General features: G+C 44.6%; 1 protein-coding gene across 1 annotated transcript in view; it reads left to right on the top strand.

Annotated features, from left to right (window-relative positions):
- Window positions 1-479: 479 nt before the first annotated feature.
- Window positions 480-25,500, top strand: part of LOC136572034 (phospholipase A2 inhibitor and Ly6/PLAUR domain-containing protein-like) — a 54,205-nt gene continuing 29,184 nt past the window's right edge. Inside the window, exons 1-3 of the mRNA XM_066572653.1 lie at window positions 480-539; window positions 1,568-1,684; window positions 14,996-15,142. Of these exons, the coding sequence (XP_066428750.1) occupies window positions 485-539; window positions 1,568-1,684; window positions 14,996-15,142 (319 nt within the window). The 5' untranslated portion in view covers window positions 480-484. The remainder of the gene's footprint in view (window positions 540-1,567; window positions 1,685-14,995; window positions 15,143-25,500) is intronic.

The following is a 25,500-nucleotide window of genomic DNA, read 5'->3' on the forward strand; positions in this document are numbered from 1 at the left end:
AACCTACTGATTAAAAATTGTTTTTGTGACTTTCTCTCTGACCATATTACCCACTGTACTGCAAACCGAGACCTGCCGTTACTAATCTCTGGCTTTCCATCTGACTATATTACCCACCTCATACCTTTGTACTGCAAACCGATACTTCCTGATAATGACTCCTGGCTATCCTGACTACTGACTTGCACGGCTACTACACCCGTGGCTCCTATCCAGCGCCGGTAAGACATCACCAGTGTAAAAGGGCCCAAAGGGTCTCAATGATTTTGTTTGTATAATAGAAAACCAGTATAAGAATTTTCTGAAGAACATTCTTTATTATCAAGAAAAAGGGGGATGGGAGGTAACTTGTAACTTTTGTTTCTTAGTGAAGAGGTTTTCATTTCTTTGAAACTAATCAGCTCCTCCTGTGTCCCGCCCCCAAAAAACAGATAAATCAAGAATCTCACCCAAGGTTTCCACTTCTCAAGAACACCAGTGCTAAATGATGACTTCTCTGGTTGGATTTCTGTGCCTCGTCTCGGCTCTTACAGCAACAAGTAGGTTGAATTATTTGTCTTTGTATTTGCTTCATGCCTATGGATTTCTCAGTCACGCTTCTGTTAGGGCTGCCAGTTATAACTCCGTCTCTCTGTTCCTCTGTTCCTGCAGCAGAGAAATGTAATTAAATTGGAAACTGTATATTGACATGTGAGATTCTCATCTGAACATCACACAATATTAGGACATGCTGCATATACCCATTCACATGAATGGACACTACTTCTGTCCCATTTTAAGGTTGACTTTTTCGATCTGAATATTTGCCAGAAATATCCGTGTGCATGTACAATTAATAATGATAGAAAATAATAAATATCAGGAATTGTGGTAAGAAGATATATTAATACTCATATTTAAAATCTGCAGCGTTTTTCCCGCATGCGGATCCGCACCCCATAGGGATGCATTGGACACCCGCAGGTAGTTAAATACCTGCAGATGTCATTTTTCCCTTCAGCCGCGGATCCGCGAGTGGGAAAAAAACCGTGAGATGCTCCATTTTAGTGCGGGTCTCCCGCAGGGACGGCTCCCGGAGGCTTCTATTGTGGCCTATGGAAGCCGTCTGGATCCGCGGAACACCCGTACCAGAATTATAACTCACCTGTCCGGACGCTGCGAATCTTCCCTCCGTCGCGGCCGGATCTTCTTTCTTCGGCCCGGTGGATGTGTCCAGTGCATGCGCGTGGCACGCTGCCGGCATGCCGAGCACATCCGCCGAGCTGAAGAAAGAAGATCCGCAGCGTCCGGACAGGTGAGTTTATTCTTACTTTTAGCCTCATATCCGCGGGGCAGGAGGGACCTGCTGCGGGATTCTCCATGAAGAATCCGCGGCGGGCCTGATTTTCCCTGTGGACATGAGGCCTAAGTCTGTGTGACAGATGTTACCGCTCATCCTCTTCATACTGGGAGATGAGCTTTTAGACATCTATCTCTGATGCCGCTGATCTCTGTGACTTTGCAGCAGAAAACCAGAGTGTAATAAGCGATTAATGTGCTGACTGTGTGCTGTGTGACATCTCTCTAGGTTCCGATCTCTCATGTACGGAGTGTGTATCTATATCATCTTCGACATGCTCAGGCGACAGCATAACTTGTCCGGGTGAATTTATGTGTGGGTCTGTATATACACGAGATCTTGGCGGTGAGTTATATGACTAACACTTTCATGACCAGGGCTATTTCACATACTGGAATGCTGAATTTTAAGTAGAATTTTTAATAGAGCTTCTTAGTCTACTCAAATAAATATAATCTCTCATTATATATATATATATATATATAATTATTTTTTGGCAGGACACTTAGCGCTTTCTAATTCTTCAAAGCTGGATTGGATACCTTTTTATTCTGTAGGTTATCCATGGTGATAAATGGGCATAAACAGAGAAAAATACACTCTCACTTTTGGTTTTTTTTCTTACTAAAGTATTTGGTTCAATCTATTATATTTACCCCCTAAATTAATTCTCCTAGTTCTCCTGTGCGCAGCGATGCCAAATACGCGTACATTGCCTAACGTATGACGCCAATATAGCGCCGCCAGAACACAGCCTTTACTTTAGTTTCTTATGAGTTCTCTCTCCAGGAGTTTTGCAGGCAAGAAAACTACATTTTCCTTCCCTATCACAGAGCAGGGTTTATCTGTCGTGACCCAGCGGGTGTTTCTGTATACCGGAGCGAGCAGAGCGTCCAACAGAGCATATAGAATAGTGAGGAGAGCGCCATTCGTCTAGTAATAGAAGTGAAGCAGGCAGGAAGGGGTTAAAAGCCAATTCATTTCTCTCATATATACGTGTATGTTGTGTAAAAGCCTGTCTCCTTCCTCCGATCTCAGCAGCAGAATGGACAAAAATATGTCAGTTTTGCAAAACAGCACAAAGCTCTGATGCATATTTACAGTTGGTGGTCCTGAAGGGGTTAAAGGGGTTTTTCGCCCTTTTTTCAACTCGTGACCAATCCTCTGCATAGATGAACACAAGAAGAAAGTGTGCAGAAAATACTTAATTGTACAAACATATTAAGCTACAAGCACTTAACCCCTTAGTGACGAAGCCAGTTTGCACCGTAATGACCAGCTAATTTTTCAGTTTTTTTCATCATCTGATTCCTAGAGCCAGAACTTTTTAATGTCTCCATTGATATAGCCATGTGAGGGCTTGATTTTTGTGGGGCAAGTTATATTTTTAATAGCATCATTATTGGGTACGTATAATGTACTGTAACTTTTTAGGGAAAATAGGGGGAAAAAATTAATTCTGTCATTTGTTTTTTTGGATTTCATTTTCACAGCCTTCAGTCTGCAACATAAATAACATGATAACATTATTCTCCGGGTCGGGACGATTCCAGCAAAAACAGGTTTATACAGTTTATTTATGTTTTGCTATTTTTGTACATAAAAAAACACTATTTTTAAAAAATAAGATTTGCCTTTGTGTCGCCGCATACCTAGAGGCAGAACATTTTTATTTTTCAATCAATAGAGCTCTATAATAACTTGGTTTTTGCTGGATGAACTCCAGTCTTCAGTTACATATGCTTTAACCCATTCCCACTGCAGGGCGTAAGTTTACGTCGTGGGAGCGGGGTACTTCCCGCAATAGGGCGTAAACTTACGTCCTGGGGATAGCGCGTGATCACATATGATCCCGCGCTATCCCGCAGCGGGAGCCGGCTGTCAGTCACAGCCGGCGTCCTGCTGCAACAGCGGGGGGGCATCGGAGATGCGCCCCCCGCTGTTAACCCCTTCCCTGCCACGATCTAAGTAGATCGCAGCAGGGAAAGAGTTCACAGAGGGAGCGCGCTCTCTCTGTGTCTTCGGCCGACTCTCGCGATGTTACCAGTGTAAGCGATAAGGCAGTGTATACGCGATAAGGCATGGCAGAGCAGTAGCTCTGCCATGCCTTATGACAGCGATCATCAGGGCTGTGGTCAAAGTCCCTCAAAGGGACACAAATGTTGTAAAAAAAACAGAGATTAAAAAAATGTAAAAAAAGAGTAAAAAAAATATTTTTTATGCTTTTTCTCAGATTAGCATAAAAATAGGAAAAAAAAACAATAAAACCCTACATATTTGGTATTGTCGCATCCGTAACGACGCATACAATAAGTTGCACAGGCTTTTGACTGTGCATGGAAAAAATTGTTTAAAAAAACGCTAAAAAACTGAGGCAAAATGCTAATTTTTAGCATTTGGCCTCACTAAAAAAGCAATAAAAGTGATCAAAAAAGCTGTATGTACCCCAAAATGGTACCAATAAATACTACAGCTCGTCTCGCAAAAAATAAGCCCTCATAGAGCTCAGTACATCAGAAAATAAAAAAGTTGCAGGACTTTGAATGCAGCGATTTAGAAAAAAAAGATTTCCAAAAAAAGGGGTTTTATTGCAGAAAAGTGGAAAAACCTTTAAAAAAAAATGTAAGAATTTTGGTATCGTTGTAACCGTACCGGCCCACAGAAAAAATGGAATGTCTCATTTATGCTGCATGATTAACGCTGTAAAAAAAAAAAATCTATGGTAGAATTGATGTGTTTTCTCTCCCTGCTATCATAAAAAAAAAAGTTTTACAATATAGTTAATGTACCCAAAAATGACGCCAATAAAAACTACAGTTTACCATGCAAAAAACAAGCCCTTACTCGGCCGCGTCGACGGAAAAATAAAAAAGTTATGGCTTTTGATAAACGGAGAAGAAAATCCACCAAAAATTGTTGCTTCCTAAAGCCCAAAATAGGCCATGTCATGAAGGGGTTAATAGCTTTTTATACCATTTTTTCTAGAGAATAGATTCTGGCATGTTTTTTCATTTTTAACAGCATTGACTGTGAAGTATAAATAATATGTTAAGTTACTTCTGTGGGTCACTACAATTATGTCAAAACCAAATTTTATATAGATTTTTTTTACTTTTTCAAAAATCCTAACTCTTTTTTATTTATTTAACAACATAGATGGATGGGGGCTTGTTGTTTTTGCGGGACAAGTTGTATTTTTCAATAGTACTATTTAATGTATCATATAATGTACTGAAAAACCTTTAAAAAATTGTAAGTGGAGTGAAATGTAAAAAGACCCCCTAAATTCCGCCATCTTTGGGGGGGGGGGGGGTGTATTGTTTCTACGGTGTACACACTGTAACAAAAATGACATGATAGCTTTATTCTATGGGTCAGTACAATTACATAAATGCCAAATTTATATGGTTTGTTTTTTGCTGTACATGTGAGGCTGAGCCTCATAGGCCGCTTTAGCTGACAGAACTGGAGGCCAAATTCAAGCCTCCGAGTGCCATAGCAACCCATCGGGACCCAGCAAACACCTTGCGAAAGTCCTATGAATGAAAGACGGAGCCCCCTTACTCTACCAGCATTTTACATGCCACGGTCACACTGAATAGGGTTCCTATACAAAGAAATATAATCACCTCAGTGTCTTCTGATTTTCCTATGTCCCTGGAATGCTCAGAGATGCTCTATTCAGCGCACTGCATAGGCAGAAATTACATCCCACCTGCTGCTGGAGGAAACCAGTACTGTAATGGTATTTTGCCCATTTCCAATTTGGAGCAAACGAGTGTGCAGGTGCTGTAGTAACCCACATGTTCAATCAAGAGAAAAAGCGTTCAAATCCACTACAGGCAATAAATAGAGATGAGCGAGCACCAAAATGCTCGGGTGCTCGTTACTCGAGTCGAACTTTCCGCGCTGCTCGAGGGTTCGTTTCGAGTAACGAACCCCATTGAAGTCAATGGGCGACTCGAGCATTTTTGTATATCGCCGATGCTCGCTAAGGTTTTCATTTGCGAAAATCTGGGAAATTCAAGAAAGTGATGGGAACTACACAGAAACAGATAGGGCAGACGAGGGGCTACATGTTGGGCTGCATCTCAAGTTCCCAGGTCCCACTATTAAGCCACAATAGCGGCAAGAGTGCCCCCCCCCTCCCAACAATTTTTACTTCTGAAAAGCCCTCATTAGCATGGCATACCTTAGCTAAGCACCACACTACCTCCAAAAAAGCACAATCACTGCCTGCATGACACTCCGCTGCCACTTCTCCTGGGTAACATGCTGCCCAACCTCCCCCCCCCCCCCCGCACGACCCAGTGTCCACAGCGCACACCAAAGTGTCCCTGCGCAGCCTTCAGCTGCCCTCATGCCACACGCTGGCCTCATAGCCACACCACCCTCATGTCTATTTATAAGTGCGTCTGCCATGAGGAGGAACTGGAGGCACACACTGCAGAGGGTTGGCAGGGCCAGGCAGCAACCCTCTTTAAAAGGGGCGGGGCGATAGCCCACAATGCTGTACAGAAGCAATGAGAACTCCAATCTTGTGCCACCTCCGTCAGGAGCTGCAAACATGGGCATAACAATGGGGAATCCATGTGCCACACAGTATTCATTCTGTCAAGGTGTCGCATAGCTCAATCCATACTGCAAGGGGAAAGCCGTCAGCGCTCTGCCCCCTACCCAAGTCAGTCAGTGCCTTTGTGCCAGACAGGTCAAACACCGCAATGGGAACTAAGTTTGCACCAACAGCATAGGTGGGTCCAAGGAAACCCAAGACATGAACAATAAATTGATCCGAGCGGCCAAACATGGCAGACTTGCACCGCGCCCACGGCATAGGCCTTGGCCCACAGATTCAGCAATCCTAGGCTGGAAGCGGACTTTCACTGCACCCAGGACATAGGCCTCTGCACAAACCCTCAGCAATCGCGTGCCTACAGCGGACTCCAATGCTAGCGTATCTGTGCACGTCTCATTAGCGCTGTATTGCTCCTGTAGTTTGTCCCAATGCAGTGCCCCGGATAGTAGAGCTAACGTCAGATTAAATACAGGTGGGCTTCGGCCCACACTGCATGCCCCAGTCAGACTGGGGTTCGTTATAAGTAGACACAGGCAGGTACAACTCTGTGTGGACCGACAGCATGGGTGGGTCCCAGGAAGCCACCGGCGTTACATAAATAAATCCCATTGCATTGCCCAGCACAGCTGAGGTAACGTCAGATTAAATGCAGGTCGGCTTCGGCCCACACTGCATGCCCCAGTCTGACCAGGGTTTTTAATACATAGACACAGGCAGGTACAAATCCCTAATGTGAAGTCCGTGTGGACCCAAAGCATGGGTGGCTCAACTGGAACCCACCGGCGGTACATAAACAAATCCCATTGCCGTGCCCTGGACAGCAGAGCTAACGTCAGATACCATACAGGTGGGCTTCAGCCCACAGCGCATGCCCCAGTCAGACTGGTAATATGTACCTTAACAGTAACCGCGTTGGTGGGAATGTGGTGGCGACTGCGGACCTAGTAGCGCGGTTTTATTTAGTTGGTTTTCGGAATGTGGCCAGGATTAAGTGGGCCGTGGCAGGGGGATGGTGGGGGGGGGGGGGGGGCTCACTTGTTGTGTCGTTAAAGGTGAAATTCTTGGACTGACACCAGACCGACCAATGCAAAGCTATTTGCCAAGAATGTTTTCATTGTTGGAGGAGGAGGGGGATGTTTTTGAGGCACTACGTGTCCGTGGTTATATGCACCTTAACAGTAACCGCGTTGGTGGGAAATGGCCCCGCCGCCATCATGTCTTTGGGAAGCCTCCGTTTCCACATCCCAGTGACATAGCATTAGCAGCGGTATAGGCAGAGCCCAGAATTAGTAACATTTCAGCGGTAGCATTAGGGTCAGGCCCCAGTAACATATCACTAGCAGCATTATAGGGGGAGCACAGTATTAGTTCCATTTCAGTAGTAGTAGCAGTCCAGACAGGCCCCAGTAACAATTCCGGAGCAGCAGTATAGGGGGAGCACAGTCTTAGTTCCATTTCAGTAATAGTAGCACTCAAGACAGGCCCCAGTAGCAATTCCGAAGCAGCAGTATAGGGGGAGCACAGTCTTAGTTCCATTTCAGTAATAGTAGCAGTCAAGACAGGCCACTGTAACATTCCCGTTGCAGCAGTTTAGAGAGATAACAGTCTCTTTCACATTTCAGTAGTTGCAGTATAGACAAGGCCCCAGTTACATTTAGGTAGCAAAAGTGTAGGCCAACCCCACACACCTTGCTGTACCATGAGTGCAGGCGAAGCCCATAAAAATTACTAGGATTACACTGTAGGCGAGGGCCCAAAAAATTGGTGTACCAACAGTACCAATGTACCTCAGAAAAATTGCCCATGCCCAACCAAGAGGGCAGGTGAAACCCATTAATTGCTTAGCTTACTGTGGCTTAATTTGTAACTAGGCCTGGAGGCAGCCCAGCTAAATTAAAAAAAAGGTTCAGGTGCAACTCTCAACACTTTAATGAGAATTGAAACGTATAAACATTGTTTACAAAAGTAATATGACTGAGCCTTGTGGGCCTAAGAAAAATTGCCCGTTCGGCGTGATTACGTGAGGTTTCAGGAGGAGGAGCAGGAGGAGGAGGATGAATATAATACACAGATTGAGGAAGCTAAAAGGTCCCCGTTTTTTATGGTGATAGAGAACGATGCTTCCATCCGCGAGTGCAACCTACGTATTGTTTAGGTATCGCTGCTGTCCGCTGGTGGAGAAGAGAAGTCTGGGGAAATCCAGGCTTTGTTCATCTTGATGAGTGTTAGCCTGTCGGCACTGTCAGTTGACAGGCGGGTACGCTTATCTGTGATGATTACCCCAGCCGCACTAATCACCCTTTCTGACAAGACGTTAGCCGCAGGACAAGCAAGCACCTCTAACATACAGCGCGAGTTCAGGCCACGAGTCCAGCTTCGACACCCAGTAGTTGTAGGAAGCAGAGGCGTCACGGAGGATGGTCGTGCGATCGGCTACGTACTCCTTCACCATCCTTTTACAGTGCTCCCGCCGATTCAGCCTTGACTGGAGAGCGGTGACACAGTCTTGCTGGGGAGGCATAAAGCTGGAAAAGGCCTTGCAGAGTGTTCCCCTGCCTGCGCTGTACATGTTGCCTGATCTCCGCGCCTCCCTTGCTACCTGGCCCTCGGAAATGCGCCTTCTGCCATTAGCGCTGTCGGATGGGAATTTTACCATCAGTTTGTCCACCAGGGTCCTGTGGTATAGCAGCACTCTCGAATCCCTTTCCTCTTCGGGTATGAGAGTGGAAAGGTTCTCCTTATACCGTGGGTCGAGCAGTGCGTACACCCAGTAATCCGTAGTGGCCAGAATGCGTGTAACGCGAGGGTCACGAGAAAGGCATCCTAACATGAAGTCAGCCATGCGTTAAACGTGCACATACCTAAATTGATCAGCCTGGAGATACTGCCGTATAGGCTTGTGGAAACGGAGGCCTTCAAAAACATGATCGCGGCGCCGCCATCATGTTTTTGAAGGCCTCCATTTCCACAAGCCTATACGGCAGTATCTCCAGGCTGATCAATTTAGCTATGTGCACGTTTAACGCTTGAGTGTGTCGGTGCGTGGTGGCGTACTTGCGCTTGCGCTCAAACAGTTGCGCTATCGACAGCTGGACACTGCGCTGAGAGACATTGCTGGGTGGGGCCGAGGACAGCGGAGGTGAGCGTGTGGGTGCAGGCCGGGAGACGGTCGTGCCTGTGTCCTGAGAGGGGGGTTGGATCTCAGTGGCAGGTTGAGGCACAGGGGGAGAGGCAGTGGTGCAAACTGGAGGCGGTGAACGGCCTTCGTCCCACCTTGTGGGGTGCTCGGCCATCATATGCCTGCGCATGCTGGTGGTGATGGCTCCCCGGCTGATCTTGGCGCGACAAACCTTGCACACCACAGTTCGTCGGTCGTCTGCACTCTCAGTGAAATACTGCCACACCTTTGAGCACCTCGGCCTCTGCAGGGTGGCATGGCGCGAGGGGGTGCTTTGGGAAACAGTTGGTGGATTATTCGGTCTGGCCCTGCCTCTACCCCTGGCCACCACACTGCCTCTTCCAACCTGCCCTGCTGCTGCACTTACCTTCCCCTCTGAAGACCTGTCACCTCATCGTCCAGTTGCTCTTCCTCCGAATCCTCTGTGCGCTCCTCCCTCGGACTTACTGAAATTACTACTACCTCACTGATAGACAACTGTGTCTCATCGTCATCGTCCTCCTCACCCACTGAAAGCTCTTGAGACAGTTGCCGGAAGTCCCCAGCCTCATCTCCCGGACCCCGGGAACTTTCCAAAGGTTGGGCATCGGTCATGACAAACTCCTCCGGTGGGATAGGAACCATTGCTGCCCATTCTGGGCAGGGGCCCGAGAACAGTTCCTGGGAGTCTGCCTGCTCCTCAGAATGTGTCATTTTCATGGAGTGAGTAGGCTGGGAGGAAGGAGGAGCAGCAGGCAGAGGATTCAGAGTTGCAGCTGGGGATGGCGTAGAAGACTGGGTGGTCGATAGATTGCTGGATGCACTTTCTGCCATCCACGACAGGACCTGCTCACACTGCTCAGTTTCTAATAAAGGTCTACCGCGTTGACCCATTAATTGTGAGATGAATCTGGGGACCCCAGAAACTTGCCTCTCTCCTAATCCCGCAGCAGTCGGCTGCGATACACCTGACTTGGGCTTCCGCGTCCTCTAGGCCTACCCCTACCCCTCCTCATGGTGTATTACAAGTAGAGCAGAAACAGAACGCTGTAATTAAATGTGCCGCTTATTGGCCTGTGGTTGGAAGCTGACTTCGCTTACGGAGCATACAGCAGAGCCGGGAAACAATTATGCGCAAGCCTGTAGTGAGACCTAGGTGTGTATGACTGAGCTACTGGAATTCACAGCGCAGAACCAGTCAAGTGGCCAAAGGCCAGTGGTAGGCCTTAAGTATTTTGCTTCAATTTTTTAAAATGGTGAGGTGAAAATCCAGACAGACACCGTATGCAGCGTATATATATATATATATATATATATATATATATATATATATATATATATATATATATATATATATACTGTTTCCCTCTGGCGGGATGACGGCGATCATGTAACGGACACAGCAGAGCCAGGAAACTAATATGCGCAAGCCTGCTATAACGCTTAGCTGGGTATTAATTAGCGACTACTACCCCCAGCAGACACGCAGTAAACTGAAGACGGTCACAGGCAGCCCAAATATAGTATTTTTCCCCAATTTTTTGGGGAAAAAGCCCACTGCCTATATAGCCAGTATACCTCTTTCCCTGCCTCACCAGTACTGCCCCTATACTCTGTAAAATGACTGCAGACTGAGGACGCTATGGTCTGCATGCCCGATATAAAAAAAAAAAAAATTGTGCAACACTGCTAAAAGCAGCCTCAACAGTACTGCACACGGTCAGATGTGGCCCTAAGAAGGACTGTTGGAGTTCTTGAAGACTAAGATAACACCTAACACTCTCCCTATAGCAGCTACAGCAAGACAGCACTTTCCCTGATCTCTCTTAGCGTGCATCTGTGGCGAGCCGCGGGCGGGGCAGATTTTAATACTCAGGTGACACCTGATCTCCCCAGCCACTCACTGCAGGGGGGTGGTATCGGGCTGGAATGTCACAGGAAGAAGTTGTAATGCCTTCCCTGTCTTTCTATTGGCCAGAAAAGCGCGCAAATTTCTAAGGGAAGGAAATGTAATGGAGTCGAGCACCGCGTGGTGCTCGTCTCGAGTAACGAGCATCTCGAACACCCTAATACTCGAACGAGTATCAAGCTCAGACGAGTACGCTCGCTCATCTCTAGCAATAATCAATAAAGATTTTATACAATGTAATATGTTAATGATGGTACGATGTCATAAGCATTGGTTCGTAACAATTACAGATATTGTAGTCATTCCCATGTGCTCCTCTCATATAATTAGGGCAATTTATCATATCTATTCCCAAAAGCCTTACCAGCAAGACTAATAAACACACAATGTTTCCTCTGCTCCATGTATCATATCCTCAGACAGAGTGATACAAGGTAGCCCCTTGTGATGGATGTGCAGGGCCCACACTGAGGAGCCAGTAGGGTAGAAATAGCACTTGTCATGGTGACTCTACCAAACTCCTCTCCTGGAGGGAACACGTGCAACCTTTTGCTAAGGCCCTGACAGGCCTTTTCCAGGCAACGCTGACCTAGCGGTTACCTGTATATGGGTCGTCTTCTTTAAATGTGTACTTGTCATGGGTGATGCCAGCACTTCCATTGGACTTTCATCAAGATGACGGAAATAACTTGATACGAGTCCAGTAATGTGATTTTTAGCAACTGGAAGTGCACAGTTTACTAAACACTATTGCCGGAGGCAAAGCAATACAGCATAGTCCAATGAGAGCACAACACAGTTCCAAAGATACACTAGTACTAACAGAATAAGGCCTCCTTCCCACGAATGGATTTCCACGGCGTAATTCGCGGCGAAAATCCGCTGCGTTGCCCGCAGCTATTAGGTTCTATTGAACCTAATAGCTCAGGGCACACAGTGCGGAATTCCACCGCGGAATTCTGCACCGTGAAATCTCCCGTCCTCACCTACGGCATGCTCTATTTGCTGCGGGTGTACGCGCTGACTGCTTCCATTGCAGTCAATGGAAGCCGTCCGTTCACGCTATCTCCCGCTGTAACACACGCTTTTTCGCCTGCCGCCGCGTCATATGACGCGACCGGCGCGTCACATGACACGGCCGGCCGCGTCATGTGACGTGGTGGGTGTGTCATGTGACGCGGCGGCGGTGGGCAGGGAAGTGTCATGCGGGAGCGAAAACGCCGGATCCGCTGGTAAGTATGGGATCTCTGGGGGGCACCGTGACGGCCTTCGCCGCGGAATATTCCCGGCGGAGCCCGTCACGCTCGTGTGCAGCCGGCCTAAAGCAGGAATACAGTTGAATTCTCACTGACAATCTCTTCAACGCTCTCTCTTTCTGCACTTTAACAGTAGGTAAGCTAAAAGCTGATCCTCCCTCTTTAGGTAACTGATGGGATGGATTTAATAGTTTAGTTGAAATTAGACAGTTTAGGAGGGGCCCTTATAGAAACTCCTGCCTTTGGCTTTCAGAGAGGGTTTATATAACTCACGATTAAGAGGACAAGGTGGTTTTATTCTTTTTTCTGAACTCCACTTATCTCTGGGTGGTGTAGATTAGATAAGGCTCTCACTCCCGGAAACATTATCTCCAAACTGTAGTGACTCTCTTCTCTGGAAACTGGCTCTGACACACTTTCTGACCTCCTCCGATGACCCAACTCACTCTCTTCCCCCTGTCCTTTCTTTTTCTCCCACCCCTCCCTTCTGCCTCTGGTGTTTTCCACGCTCTTTCTCAGCTTCTGTTCTCTCCACCAATCAGGGAAAGCCACACAAACAGCCAATGGTAGGTCAACTTTTGAGAAACAGTTTTGCTGATTTTTAAAGTAAGGAAGGGGGAAAAGAGGGTTCCTCTGAAGGATGACACCTTCTTTGCCTCCTTACAGCTCATAGCAAGATGGAACAGGATGCTGATATAGTGGTTTATTCTGGAAACCCCCCCCCCCCCCCCCCCCCCGGGGCCACTGCAGATGGATAGATAGATGCAAAGGCTAAGATACTGATCACAGGACAAAGACCAACTGTAGTGCCTGACAGACTGATTGAAAATGACATGATTGTAACCATATGGAAGGAAAAGATGGTGGTCATAATTATATAGCAAATACCCCACAGTGAAAGAAGCTATCTTCTGGATAGGCCATCAGTAGTTGATGGACAGGAGTCTGTCGCTCGGGATCCCCATCCATCAACTGATCAATGACCTTTAGTCATGAAAAAGTTAATGTCCCCCTAATCCGTTTACTTCCACTTTTGGCTGGCAGATGTCTGCGTAAAGCTTCGCATCCTGCAGTGTCAGGACGAATGCTAGGATTATGGCCTAAGTTATAGACTTAGAGCAGAATGCTTTGCCTTTTAAGTCTCTTTTTGCCATCAACAGGCTAATAATTCTATGGTAGGTAAAATGAGTGCTGGTCCTACAGAAGAAAAGTAGGAATAGAAGCTGTCATCAGAATAGATTTCCACTGCAGAACAATGTATACTGTAAGAGAGGAACAGGGTAAAAGCAGCAGGAGCTATTAAATCATGCTTGTCAGGATCAGCGGATGCTTTTGGCCAAATCCTGAGGTACAACGGTTTTCACTCTTTAACCCCAGCAGTCAGGATGTGGGTTTTGCTGTGGGATCTCGAGACTGTTATTCTGGAAGTCGTCCCAGTACTGTGGCAGCTGAAGCTACTAGAAGCTAGGTGTGGTACCTAATAGTGTGAACAGTTCAGGTCAGGGCAGATGGCCCACTTCATTATGAGGGACACACCAGAGATCACATTAGAGATCCAGGCTGGCAGCGGGCAGTAGCGTAGTCAGTATAACAAGCCATGGTTAGAAGTGGAGACAGGACATTGTCAGGAATAGTCAAATATTGAGAACCAGAGAATCAGAACGAACTTGTAATAGCACCATGATAAGACCAAAATGATCACCATTTTCGGACATCTTCCAAACCTTTCACGCTGGTGTTATGATCAGCACAAATTCTTCTACTGGACCATTATGTTCTGTTTTCTAACCTCACTGCTTACTCAGTCTTGTTTAGAGACCCCAGTAGTTCCTCATTGGCTAGAATCCCGTGATGTATCCTTGGCTTCTGCAGTGTGCTTGCTGGTAATAGTAGTAACAATGTGCATGTATATCCAATATTCCTTGCTTAGTTCTAGTGCCTTGTTTTAGTCTAGATTGTTCTTGGTAGTGTGACTTTGTTCCTATGGTTGTCTAGACCCATCTTGTTTCCTAGATTTGTGGCCTTTGTCTTTCCATTCCCTGTTTGATTCTGACTTCCCTTGTTTATTATTCTGCTTGTGTGTTTGGTTTCTTACCTGGTTCCTAGTGCCATCTTGTTTTCAAGGACAGTATTTCAGATAGGGATTACTGAGGGCAACTTAGGGACATGGGTGTCTGGTGTTAGCGACAGTATCAGGAAGAGCTTAGATAGATAGCATTAGGGACAGGATTCCTCTAGTTATTTCTGTTCCATGTGATCTTTGTTAGTCTCCTTTGTCAGTTTCAATTTAATCATCTTCATCCTCCTCATCTGGTTACTTGCATTTTATATCCTGGAATCTAATAGAGAGTTCTTAGTTTTTGTATTAGTGTTTGCTGTGCTGATTCTTGCTTCTTAGCTATTATTCTTACTGACTGACCACTTATTACAATGTTGAGCTTTACAGGAAATCCTGGCATACCTGGGAACTGGGAGAAACTGGTACCAAGGAACGGCAACTGATAACAATATTTGACACAAAATTGCATGAAGGCGCCTGTGTACTATATACAAGAGTGGCATTTTGACAATGCATCAGGTGTCTACTCTCAGAAAATATATAGATACAGGGGTTGGTATGATTCTTTTATTTAACAATAAAGGTTTTATATTCACACGTCAAAAATCTGAACCCTGGGGGTGCAATTTGCAAAAAATGCCGCCAGTAATGGAATGGTGAAATTTTAGTAAGAAAAATGTTTGATCTTTCTATTTGTAGAGGGAGTGAGGAGCGAAATGCTGCAAAGGGGATGCCTACCTTCATCACAATGCAACCTCAGTGGCACCATGAGCATAATGAATGGACAATTTGGGATTGGCAGTTCATGCTGCAGCTCTGACGACTGTACTCCCACTCTTCCCACATGTAAGTCATCCATTACGGTTTTGTACTACATACAAATGTGGATTGGTAAATTCTCCATAGACTTTACAGCTCCTAGTTTACTAACACAGCTGAATTTCCATTCCGTATGATTACAGATGCCTTCGGTAACGTGGCACACTATCACTCAGATGTTCACAATACTGAGCTAGTTACAGTAGCCAAAAATTTGAGAATCTCCTTTCAAAATCCCCCATGGCTCCCATGCCAATTGTTTGTTAACCATCTGTTTACTCCACTCAAACAGTTGTGCTTCATTTTGATGCGTCACCGCCTCAGCCAATCACTGCCCACAATGGTGACATGCCATTCTGTCATCAGTAGAGATGAGCAAACGTACTCGGTAAGGGCGATTTCGCAATCGAGCACCGCGATTTTCGAGTACTTCACTACTCGGGTAAAAAGTACTCGGGTGCGCTGTGGGGCGGGGGGTTGCAGAGGGGAGTGGCAGGTAGCAGCGGGGAAAAAGGGGGGAGCCCTCTCTCTCTCCCTCTCCCCCCCATTCCCCACTGCAACCCCCCCGCTCACCCACAGCGCACCCAAGTACTTTTCACCCGAGTAGTGAAGTACTCGAAAATCGCTGCGCTCGATTGCGAAATCGCCCTTACCGAGTACGTTCGCTCATCTCTAGTCCTCAGCATTGTGTGTGATTATCAGCTCAAACAAAATGTACAAGAAGGCACAATTAAACTTTATAAGAGAACAATAAAGAAAAACACCAAAATTAGTAATAGATTTTATTATCAGCACATGTAAAAAACCAGAGACCAATTAAAAGCATGTAAAAATCCTAAGATGGTGTTATAAGGGGAAAAGCAGACTTCTTTAATAAACAGTGACCCCTATAAACTGTATCCCCTTAAACATCACTTACAAAATCTCTGGAAAGACGTTAGATATCTGGAGCCATGTACATTATTATACACCAAAGTGCAAAATATTACTAACATGAAAACACAACTCATATCTTAGGTATGTATCACTTACAAAGTCACTACAAAGGTGTTAACGGGATTCTGTCACCAACATTATCCATACTAAACTGGCCCCATAGCACTCCCCGGCATATTACACATAAACTGCACATATGTCTATTACAGCAAGCAGTTACCTTATTTTTGTAAAAGATCAGTGTGCCTTGCGCTATATGCAAAGCAGCCCACCTCAAGTCACGGAGTCAGCCAAAGCATGGTCAGTCAAACTGCATAAAGTATTAACCAGAGCAAAAGGGGGGTGCGGCTAAGACCCCTCACATATCACCACTATACAGTGTCTTCCTCAAGGGTGACCAGAGGTGGTTCATGGACTCATATAAAGGAGGCTAAGGAGGGTCACCTGGAACAAGTAGCTCAAAAAATGGCACGGACAGATCGATGTAAGGTCCTGAGCGAGGTTCTTGCATCAATGGAGAATATGAAAGGTCTGAAGGAGGTCAGGAGAGGTGTCCTTGGAGAAAGGGGGGTTACCCTGTGGGGGGGGGGGGGGGTGAAGGGTAGGAGACACCTGTGGGTGAAAGGGGAGGAGACACCTGGAGGGTAAGTGGGTCAGGGGATGGCATTGTCTCTCCCCAATGAGAGCACCCAGAAGGGCTGCTATTCCTAATCATTGTTCTTCAAACTTGGTAAAAAGTCTTACATTGATTTGAAGGAATGCTGCCATCCAATAGGTGGCAATACAGATGTATTGTTCCATCTTCCTTACGTGCAGGTCCGAAGGAGAGACAACACACAGACCTGTGACCCCTTAACAACAGTTTGGAGATCATTAAACTGTCACATTGCATACCAGGGAATGTATTTACTTCTCTGCTCATCTTGTCTGGTATTGTTTTAAGTGCAAATTAGTCTCACTATGTCTGTACATTTGTATAAGTATGCCACATCGAGATCTGTTTCATTATGCCTTGATGAAGGACCCTGAGTAGGTCTGAAAGCTTTCAATAACATCACGTATTTTTGTTAGCAAGAGAAACAAAGTAATCTTGTAGATATTATACCTTTTTAATGGCAAAGAACAATCACAAAAATATAAGCATAATCTTGCAAAAACAGAAGGTAAAACACAATATGTCACCAATTTTGCAGCCTTATTAAATGCTACTGTAACCCCAGGGAACTATCAGTGCAGCAGAATCTCAACTGTTATCAAAGGTTTATGCGATAAAAGTTTTAAATAGACCTAAAGTTATATCACTCACAGAAAATGGCCGTTACTTACTGGGTGTGGAGTGCATATAGATGCATCCTCCTCTCACCATGCAGGTAGCTGACTACCAAATGGAGGAGCCAATAACACCTGTGAGGGCACCGATAAAACACCCACTCACACTGCCTTTTGATAATGAGGGGGTGGATGCTTGGTGTACACTCCCACACATAGTGGATACAGGGTGCCAGACCATTCTGATATATGTAGTTCACCATGCAGACCAGCGACCTATTAATGACGCCATGATAATTCGGCGGGTTGCCCTGCATTTCAAACAGTGAACCACATTGGTACTGCCACCCTGGGCTCCCCCTGGAGTCTTAATGCCACACTGCATGTGAATGATAGATAATAAATGCAAGGCATTGGTTGGATGTTGGCCAAGATACATGAGCCCACTAACCACTTCACGGTTCCTTGCGTTGTAGTGGGTCCCTACACTAATATAAATGCATCACAGAAGGGAAAATCAAGAATTAAAAACAATCACAGAAAATGGCCGTTACTTACTGGGTGTGGAGTGCATATAGATGCATCCTCTCACTATGCAGGTAGCTGACTACCAAATGGAGGAGCCAATAACACCTGTGCAAGACACCGATAAAACAACCACTCACACTGCCTCTTGATAATGAGGGGGTGGCTGCTTGGTGTACACTCCCACACATAGTGGATACAGGGTGCCAGACCATTCTGATATATGTAGTTCACCATGCAGACCAGCAACCTATTAATGACGCCATGATAATTCGGCGGTTTGCCCTGCATATCCATCAGTGAACCACATTGGTACTGCCACCCTGGGCTTCCCCTGTACGCTGAATGCCCCCTTTATTAGACTCCTCAGTCCTCTCATGACTGGAGCTTCCTTGTATGGATATTAGACCCCAGAGTGCAGCATAAAATCAAGTGACAAATTATCTTTAGATCAGATTCCGTGAGAATACACATTAGATGGGAAAATCCAGCAATTTGAAGGCTTATTTACATGTAAGAATTGTTGTACAAAATTTGATCAAAAGAGAGTGCACGATAATCATGACATCTAAACGCGAAGTCTTCATCCACTGTTTGGTTTTCGTTTGTCGCTCAGTTTCAGCCTGCATAAAAATCACTGCATAGAATATGAAGCACTGAGGGAGAAGTGAGCATGAAGGTAGCGATCCTCAGAAATAATCTGCCTGCCTAAACATTTTGCACAAGCGTGAACAATTAGCGGTGACGTGACTCGCTTGTGCACTCGTTTAAATGAGAGTTGTCCCGTGTAAATGGGACATAAGCGACTTCTAAAAAGTTCTGTTCATCAGTGCTAGACTAGCCGAGAGCAGGATTTCACTGACAACCTACTAGGAGGTTTTGTGTAGCAGTGTGCAGAGCATACAGAGAATGGTGAGATTGAGCAAAAACATCAAGTGAACGGATATCCTGTGGGCAAAAACACTCTTCGTCAAAAGGAGTGGGAACAGGATGTCAAGAACGATTCTGATGAACCGGTGCAGCCCAGTCAAGAGCAGCTAAAAGCAATACTGGTGCTGCAATGACCTTGTCACTCATTAGGAGAGCTTTAAACTAAAACAATATGGGAAGGGAAGTGAAAGAGGGGGGGGGATATCTAAAGAAGAATATCATGTGGTCTGCAGTAACTGTAATGCAAGAGTAAAAAAAACTAAAGCTTTTAATGAATTAATGCTTGCAACAGAGGCCAAAAGCAACAACAAAAGGATTTGGGGGTATGTCAAAAGCAAAAGTCAAGTCAAAGATGCTATTGGATGCTTACAAGATGAAAATGGTGAATTGGTTAAAAATGACGTTGAGAAGGCCCAACTTTTAAATTCCTATTTTGTAGCTGTTTTCTCTCAGAAAGTAGATGGAACATCAACTGATCTTCCCTGTCCTATTGAGGGAATAAAAGAAGGCAGGCTATCTATAAGCAGAGAGATGGTGAGGGAACAGTTAGCTAACTTAACTTAATTCAATTCTGAAGGTCCAGATGAATTACGTCCTAGGATACTAAAGGAAGCAGCGGAGGTAATTGCTGAACCACTCGCTATAATCTTTGAAAATTCCTAGAGAAGTCCCAGAAGATTGGAAAATGGCAAATATTGCTCCTATCTTCAAAAAGGGGAAGAAGGTGGATCCTGAAAACTACAGGCCTGTGAGCCTGACTTCAATACCAGGAAAGATCTTTGAACAAATGATTAAACAGCATGTATGCAAGTACTTGGATGAAAATGGAGTAATTAACTAGAGCCAGCATGGGTTTGTAACAAACAAGTCCTGCCAGACTAATCTAATTTCCTTCTATGACAGAATCACCAACTGGGTTAATCAGGGAAATGCGGTGGATATAGTATATTGACTTTAGTAAAGCATTTGACAAAGTATCTCATACCGTATTTACTGAAAAAAATGACCAAATATGGAATTGACAGGGCAACTGTTATGTGGATTCACAACTCGCTAAGTGATCATACTCAAAGAGTGGTCATAAATGACTGCACATCCAAGTGGAATAATATATCAAGTGGGGTCTCACAAGCCTCTGTCCTTGGTCCAGTGTTGTTTGACATTTTTATAAATGATCTGGAAGAGAGAAATAACCGGAAACTGATCAAATTTGCCAACGACACAAAGCTAGGAGGGAAAGACAACACTAGGGAAGAGAGAGAGTATTCAAAAAGATTTAGAAAAGCTTGAACAGTGGGCAGCGACTAACATAATAGTATTTAACAAGGAGAAATGCAAAGCCCTACATCTGGGCAAGAAAAATGAAAAAAAAAAGCACATAGACTGAACATGAGTGAACAATTTGATGCAGCAGTCAAAAGGGCAAACACAATTCTGGGATGTATTAAGAGAAGCATAGAGTCTAGATCACGTGAGGTCATTATCTCCCTCTACTTTTCCTTAGTCAGACCTCATCTGGGATACTGTCTCCAGTTCTGGGCACCACACTTTAAAAAAGACATAAACAAACTGGAGTAGTTCAGAGCAGAGCTACCAGGATGGTGAGCGGCCTGCAAATCATGTCCTATGAAGAACGGTTAAAGGATCTGGGAATGTTTAGCTTGCAAAAAAGAAGGCTGAGAGGAGACTTAATAACTGTCTACAAATATCTGAAGGGTTGTCACAGTGCAGGGGATCAGCCCTATTCTCATTTGCACAAGGAAAGGCTAGAAGCAATAGGATGAAACTGAAAGGGAGGAGACACAAATTACAAATTAGAAAAACCTTTCTGACAGTGAGGGTGATCAATGAGTGGAACAGGTTGCCACCGGAGGTGTTGAGTTCTCCTTATATGGAAGTGTTCAAACAAAGGCTGGACAAATATCTGTCTAGGATGATTTAGTGAATCCTGCACTGAGCAGGGGGTTGGACCAGATGACCTTGGAGGTCCCTTCCAACTCTACCATTCTATGAAATGTGCAATTCACCATTGCACAAATATATTATAACAGCAGATCACCAGTTCCAGTACCATTGGATCAGATAAATCCAGACTTCTTTTGAACCATGCTGAAGGCAATGTCAGAGTTTGCTGCAAGCAGCATGAATCAATGAACCTTTCCTGTCAGCTATTCAGAACTTCTATCTAATTTGTGGCAACTACAAAAAGCTTCCGGTTCACGTGGGCCAATATTCCCACAGAATGGTTCAAGCACCTTGTGGATTCTACAACATTAGGAATTGCTGTGATTTTGAAGGTCAAAGAAGATTCAAAGCGTTCCAAGATGGGTCTCTAATAAAGGGGACACTATATTATATATTGTACTAGCTTACCCGTCGTGCGTTGCTGCGAAGACAGACATACATACATACATACATTCGTTTTTATATATCTAGATAACAACCAATCACAGTGCAGCTTTCAAGTTACCTTAGCGTTATTATATATAACAACCAATCACAGCGCAGCTTTCATGTTACCTCAGGATTCTCAATATCTAGCAATTGTCTTGCGAAACATTCGGCGGATGCATCATTTTGTAGTTGAACATGCATCCCGTTGCTCGTAATGCCTTTTGCTTTCGTGCTTGAGATGGAAATCAAACGATCTTTGTCTGGGGGGCATAACTGTCGACGATACTCGCACGCGCGCCACCTATCGTAGGATAGATGTACTATGCCAGCAATCTTCGGAGGAGTGTACTCAACAACTTCCCAAAGTTTCATGGTGATTATATGAATAGTGTAGTAATGCATAAAGAACGGACAGACAGACAGTCATTCATTTATATATGTGTGTGTGTGTGTGTGTATGTGTATATATATATATATATATATATATATATATATATACACAACATCAGGAAGGGAGAGAATTAGATTCCATACGTAAAATTTGGACGCTAATTCTTTGGCGCTTAGAATTGAATAATCGAGTTGGGACCCATTAGCTTTTCCTATTTATGACATAATCAATGCTCGTGCCAAATTTCCAGTTTTTATGATATCGGGAAGTGAGAGAATTGGTGGCAATGATGGAAATCGAACGATCTACGTGGGGGGGGCGTAACTGTCGAGTCTCGCACGTGCGCCATTTATCATAGGATAGTTGTACTATGCCTATAATCTTCCCAGGAGTGTACTCAACTTCCCAAAGTTTCATGGGGATCGGATGAATGGTGTAGTAGCACATAAAGGACAAACAGACTGACAGATATACATTCAATTTTATATATATAGACTAGCTTACCCATCGCGTGTTGCTGCGAAGACAGACATACATACATACGTTTTTATATATCAAGATGACAACCAATCGCAGCGCAGCTTATATGTTACCTCAGCTTTATAATATATAACACCCAATCACAGCGCAGCTTTCATGTCACCTCAGCAGAAAGAGAAATAACAACTAATCACAGCGCAACTTTTATTCTACCTCAGCAATATAAAAAATAGCAACCAATCACAGCGCAGCATTCATTTTACCTCAGCTGTATAATATATAGCAACCAATCACAGCACAGCTTTCATGTTACCTTAGCAGTATAAGAAATAGCAACCAATCACAGCACAGCTTTCATTTTACCTCAGCATTCTCAATATCCAGCTATTGTCTTGCGAAAAGTTCGGCAGATGCATCATTTTGTAGTTGAACACGCATCCCGTTGCTCGTAATGCCTTTTGCTTTCGTGCTTCAAATGGAAATCAAACGATCTTTGTCTGGGGGGCATAACTGTCGACGATGCTCGCACGCGCGCCACCTATCGTAGGATAAATGTACTATGCCTATAGTCTTCCCAGGAGTGCACTCAACAACTTCCCAAAGTTTCAAGGTGATTGGATGAATGGTGTAGTAATGCATAAAGAACAGGCAGACAGACAGTCATTCATTTATATATATAGATGACATCAGGAAGTGAGATAATTAGATTCCGTACGTAAAATTTGGACGCTAATTGTTTGGCGCTTAGAATTGAATAATCGAGTTGGGACCCATTAGCTTTTCGTATTTAGGCATATTGAATGCTCGTGCCAAATTTCAAGTTTGTATTACATTGGGAAGTAAGAGAATTAGATTTCGTACGTAAAATTTGGACGCTAAGTCTTTTGCGCTTAGAATTGAATAATCGAGTTGGGACCCATTAACGTTTCCTATTTATTTTTTTTAAAGCAAATTTTATTACATTTTTCATAGATAATCCATACAAAAAAAATCTTGCATTGAAAAAGTTGACATAGCAAATATTACTCATTTTAGCAAGAAATCTATCAGCCGTTTTACAGATATAATCGGGTTGATGGACATCATTTTCAAAAATCTACTTAGTTCAAACTTATAACAAGTTTCTATAACTCCTGTACTCAGTAATGAATGTACCAGTGAACTGCCGGTACATTAACTTGGAATGCAGAGTACAATTTGCGATTAGGTTCGCAGAAACAAAGACAAGGGGGGGAGAGGGGGGGGGTAGGTAGAAGGATGGGGGTATGGGGAAGAGGGAACAGGTGGGAGCCAGTAGGTAGGCCCTGGGAGTCTCCACTGGATATATATCCATAAAGTCTTACCTCCTCCGGGACAGCGGGGCATTTAGTCTGATTATATTTCCGGGCCCAGGTCAAGCGCCGAACGTCCGAGGTCTTGAGGTCTCCTTGGGTGTAATGTTTTATGTGAGTTGTCCCTTCCAGGGTACTCCTCACAGAAAGTGGGGTCCTGATATTTTAGTAATTTTTTTTGTTTTTGTTTTTTGGGGCGTCCCTTTCTCTAGGGGTTGTGTCTCAGATTTCTCCACGGGGACCAGATCTGGAGGAACTTGTCATGAGAGCTTGTTGACCAGCTCAGGAGTTCCTCCGTATTGCATAACATATCCGCTTTTTCTATCCATTGGGATATGGTAGGGGGTGTCTTCTATAGCCAGTGTAGCGGGATTAGTGCTTTAGCTGTGTCCAGGAGGAAGGCCGTCAATCTATTTTTTAAGGGGTGGAAGGCATTTGAGGGTTTCCAAAGGAATATCATTTCTGCTCCTAAGGATAAGTTTGGTTGGATCAACTTGAGGACGTCCTCGACCCCCCCTCCAGTAAGGTTTAATGTCTGGGCAATGCCACCAGATGTGAGAGTAGGATCCAATACCAGAATCGCATCTCCAGCATCTGTTGTGGGGTGCCAATTTATAGCTGAAGAGCCATTGTGGAGTTTTGTACCATCTGACAAGCAACTTGTAATGGCTTTCTTGCATGAGAATGCATGGAGAGAGGCCGTAGGCCATCCTCATGATCAGAGCGGTGTCTGCATTTGATAGTGATATTCCCAATTCTTTCTCCCACGATATGAGAAAGGTAGGTTTGGCATATAGCGGAGGTGCGATAAACTGTTTTCTCAGGTACGAGATTTTCAGCGTTTTAGAGTTGTTTTCGGTGAGAGTTTTTTCAAATAAAGTTTTGGGACGGGTGGATTTGTATTTTGCTTGAAATTCATCAAGGGTTTTGTGTGGATGTGCTTTTTCTGCAGGAAGGAGTAGGATTGGCAGGGGAGTAGATTCTGTCTTATTTCCTCAGGGGTTTTATGACTTAAGGCTTGCAAGTCTTCTAACTGTCTATTGTGCGCCCCTCTCCAGATGCTAGATATCGTTGGGTCTTGTGGTAGCTCCATCAGTTTGTATAAGATCTGAAGTGGCATTTGTGGGGATGGTTTGGGGGCTAAAGATTCGCTAAGCCCGTCCCAGATCTCACATGGTCCTCTGAGCAATGGGTTGAAGTCCCTTGCCCTATATGTGTTCTTATCTGGAAACCAGAGGTCTTCCAGGTAACGCTCCCCGTGTACCCCTTCAGCAAGGGCGTGCAGCAGTGGGTCTTTAGATAGGTTTGTTAGATCTATCCAATATCTAAGTTGAATTGCTCTATAGAAGTCTTGGATGGATGGGAGATCCAAGCCGCCCTCATTTTTCCTCTTAATCATCAAGCTATATGCCAATGTAGGCCTCTTCTGCATCCAAACAAATCCGGAGAAGGCTATACGTAGGAAGTTAAAGAAGGACGAGGGCAAGTGTATCGGAAGCATACGAAGTTTGTAGATTATTATAGGGAGTACATAGGACTTCAACACGTTTTACCTACCAAACCAGGACAAAGCCGGCAAGTCGTATGCGCGTAAGAGTGCTTTGATCTGGTCCAGCAGGGGTAAAAAGTTTTGGCCAAGTATATTCTCTATTTTCTTGGTGAGTTTGACACCCAGATAGTCGACTGAGGTCTCTGACCATGACAAGGGTGAACTGAACCTCAACAGACTACAGTGTCTCTTTGGGATTGAGATATTTAGTATTGTAGATTTGGAGAAATTTATCTTGAAGTTCGAGAAGGCACCAAAATCATTTAAGATGGAGGTAAGTCTGGGCAGACTTCTCACCGGATCTGTTATAACAAACATTATATCGTCCGCGAAAGCTGCTGAGGAGAGTGTGTGTCTGCCCAAGCTTAATCCCTTTATTACAGGGTCCTGTCTCACCCATTGGAGTAAAGGTTCCATTGTAAGTATAAATAGAGTGGGGGAGAGGGGACAGCCTTGGCGGGTGCCATTACGAATGTCAAAGGGGGGGGATAGGGTGTCATTGATTTTTAGTCTAGCGTGCGGTTCTATATATAGAGACAATATTGCAGATATGAAGGGGGTGGGGAAGTTGAAATTTGAT

The sequence above is a fragment of the Eleutherodactylus coqui genome, chromosome 6 (genome assembly GCF_035609145.1).
Source record: "Eleutherodactylus coqui strain aEleCoq1 chromosome 6, aEleCoq1.hap1, whole genome shotgun sequence".
NCBI classification, from domain to species: Eukaryota; Metazoa; Chordata; class Amphibia; order Anura; family Eleutherodactylidae; genus Eleutherodactylus; species Eleutherodactylus coqui.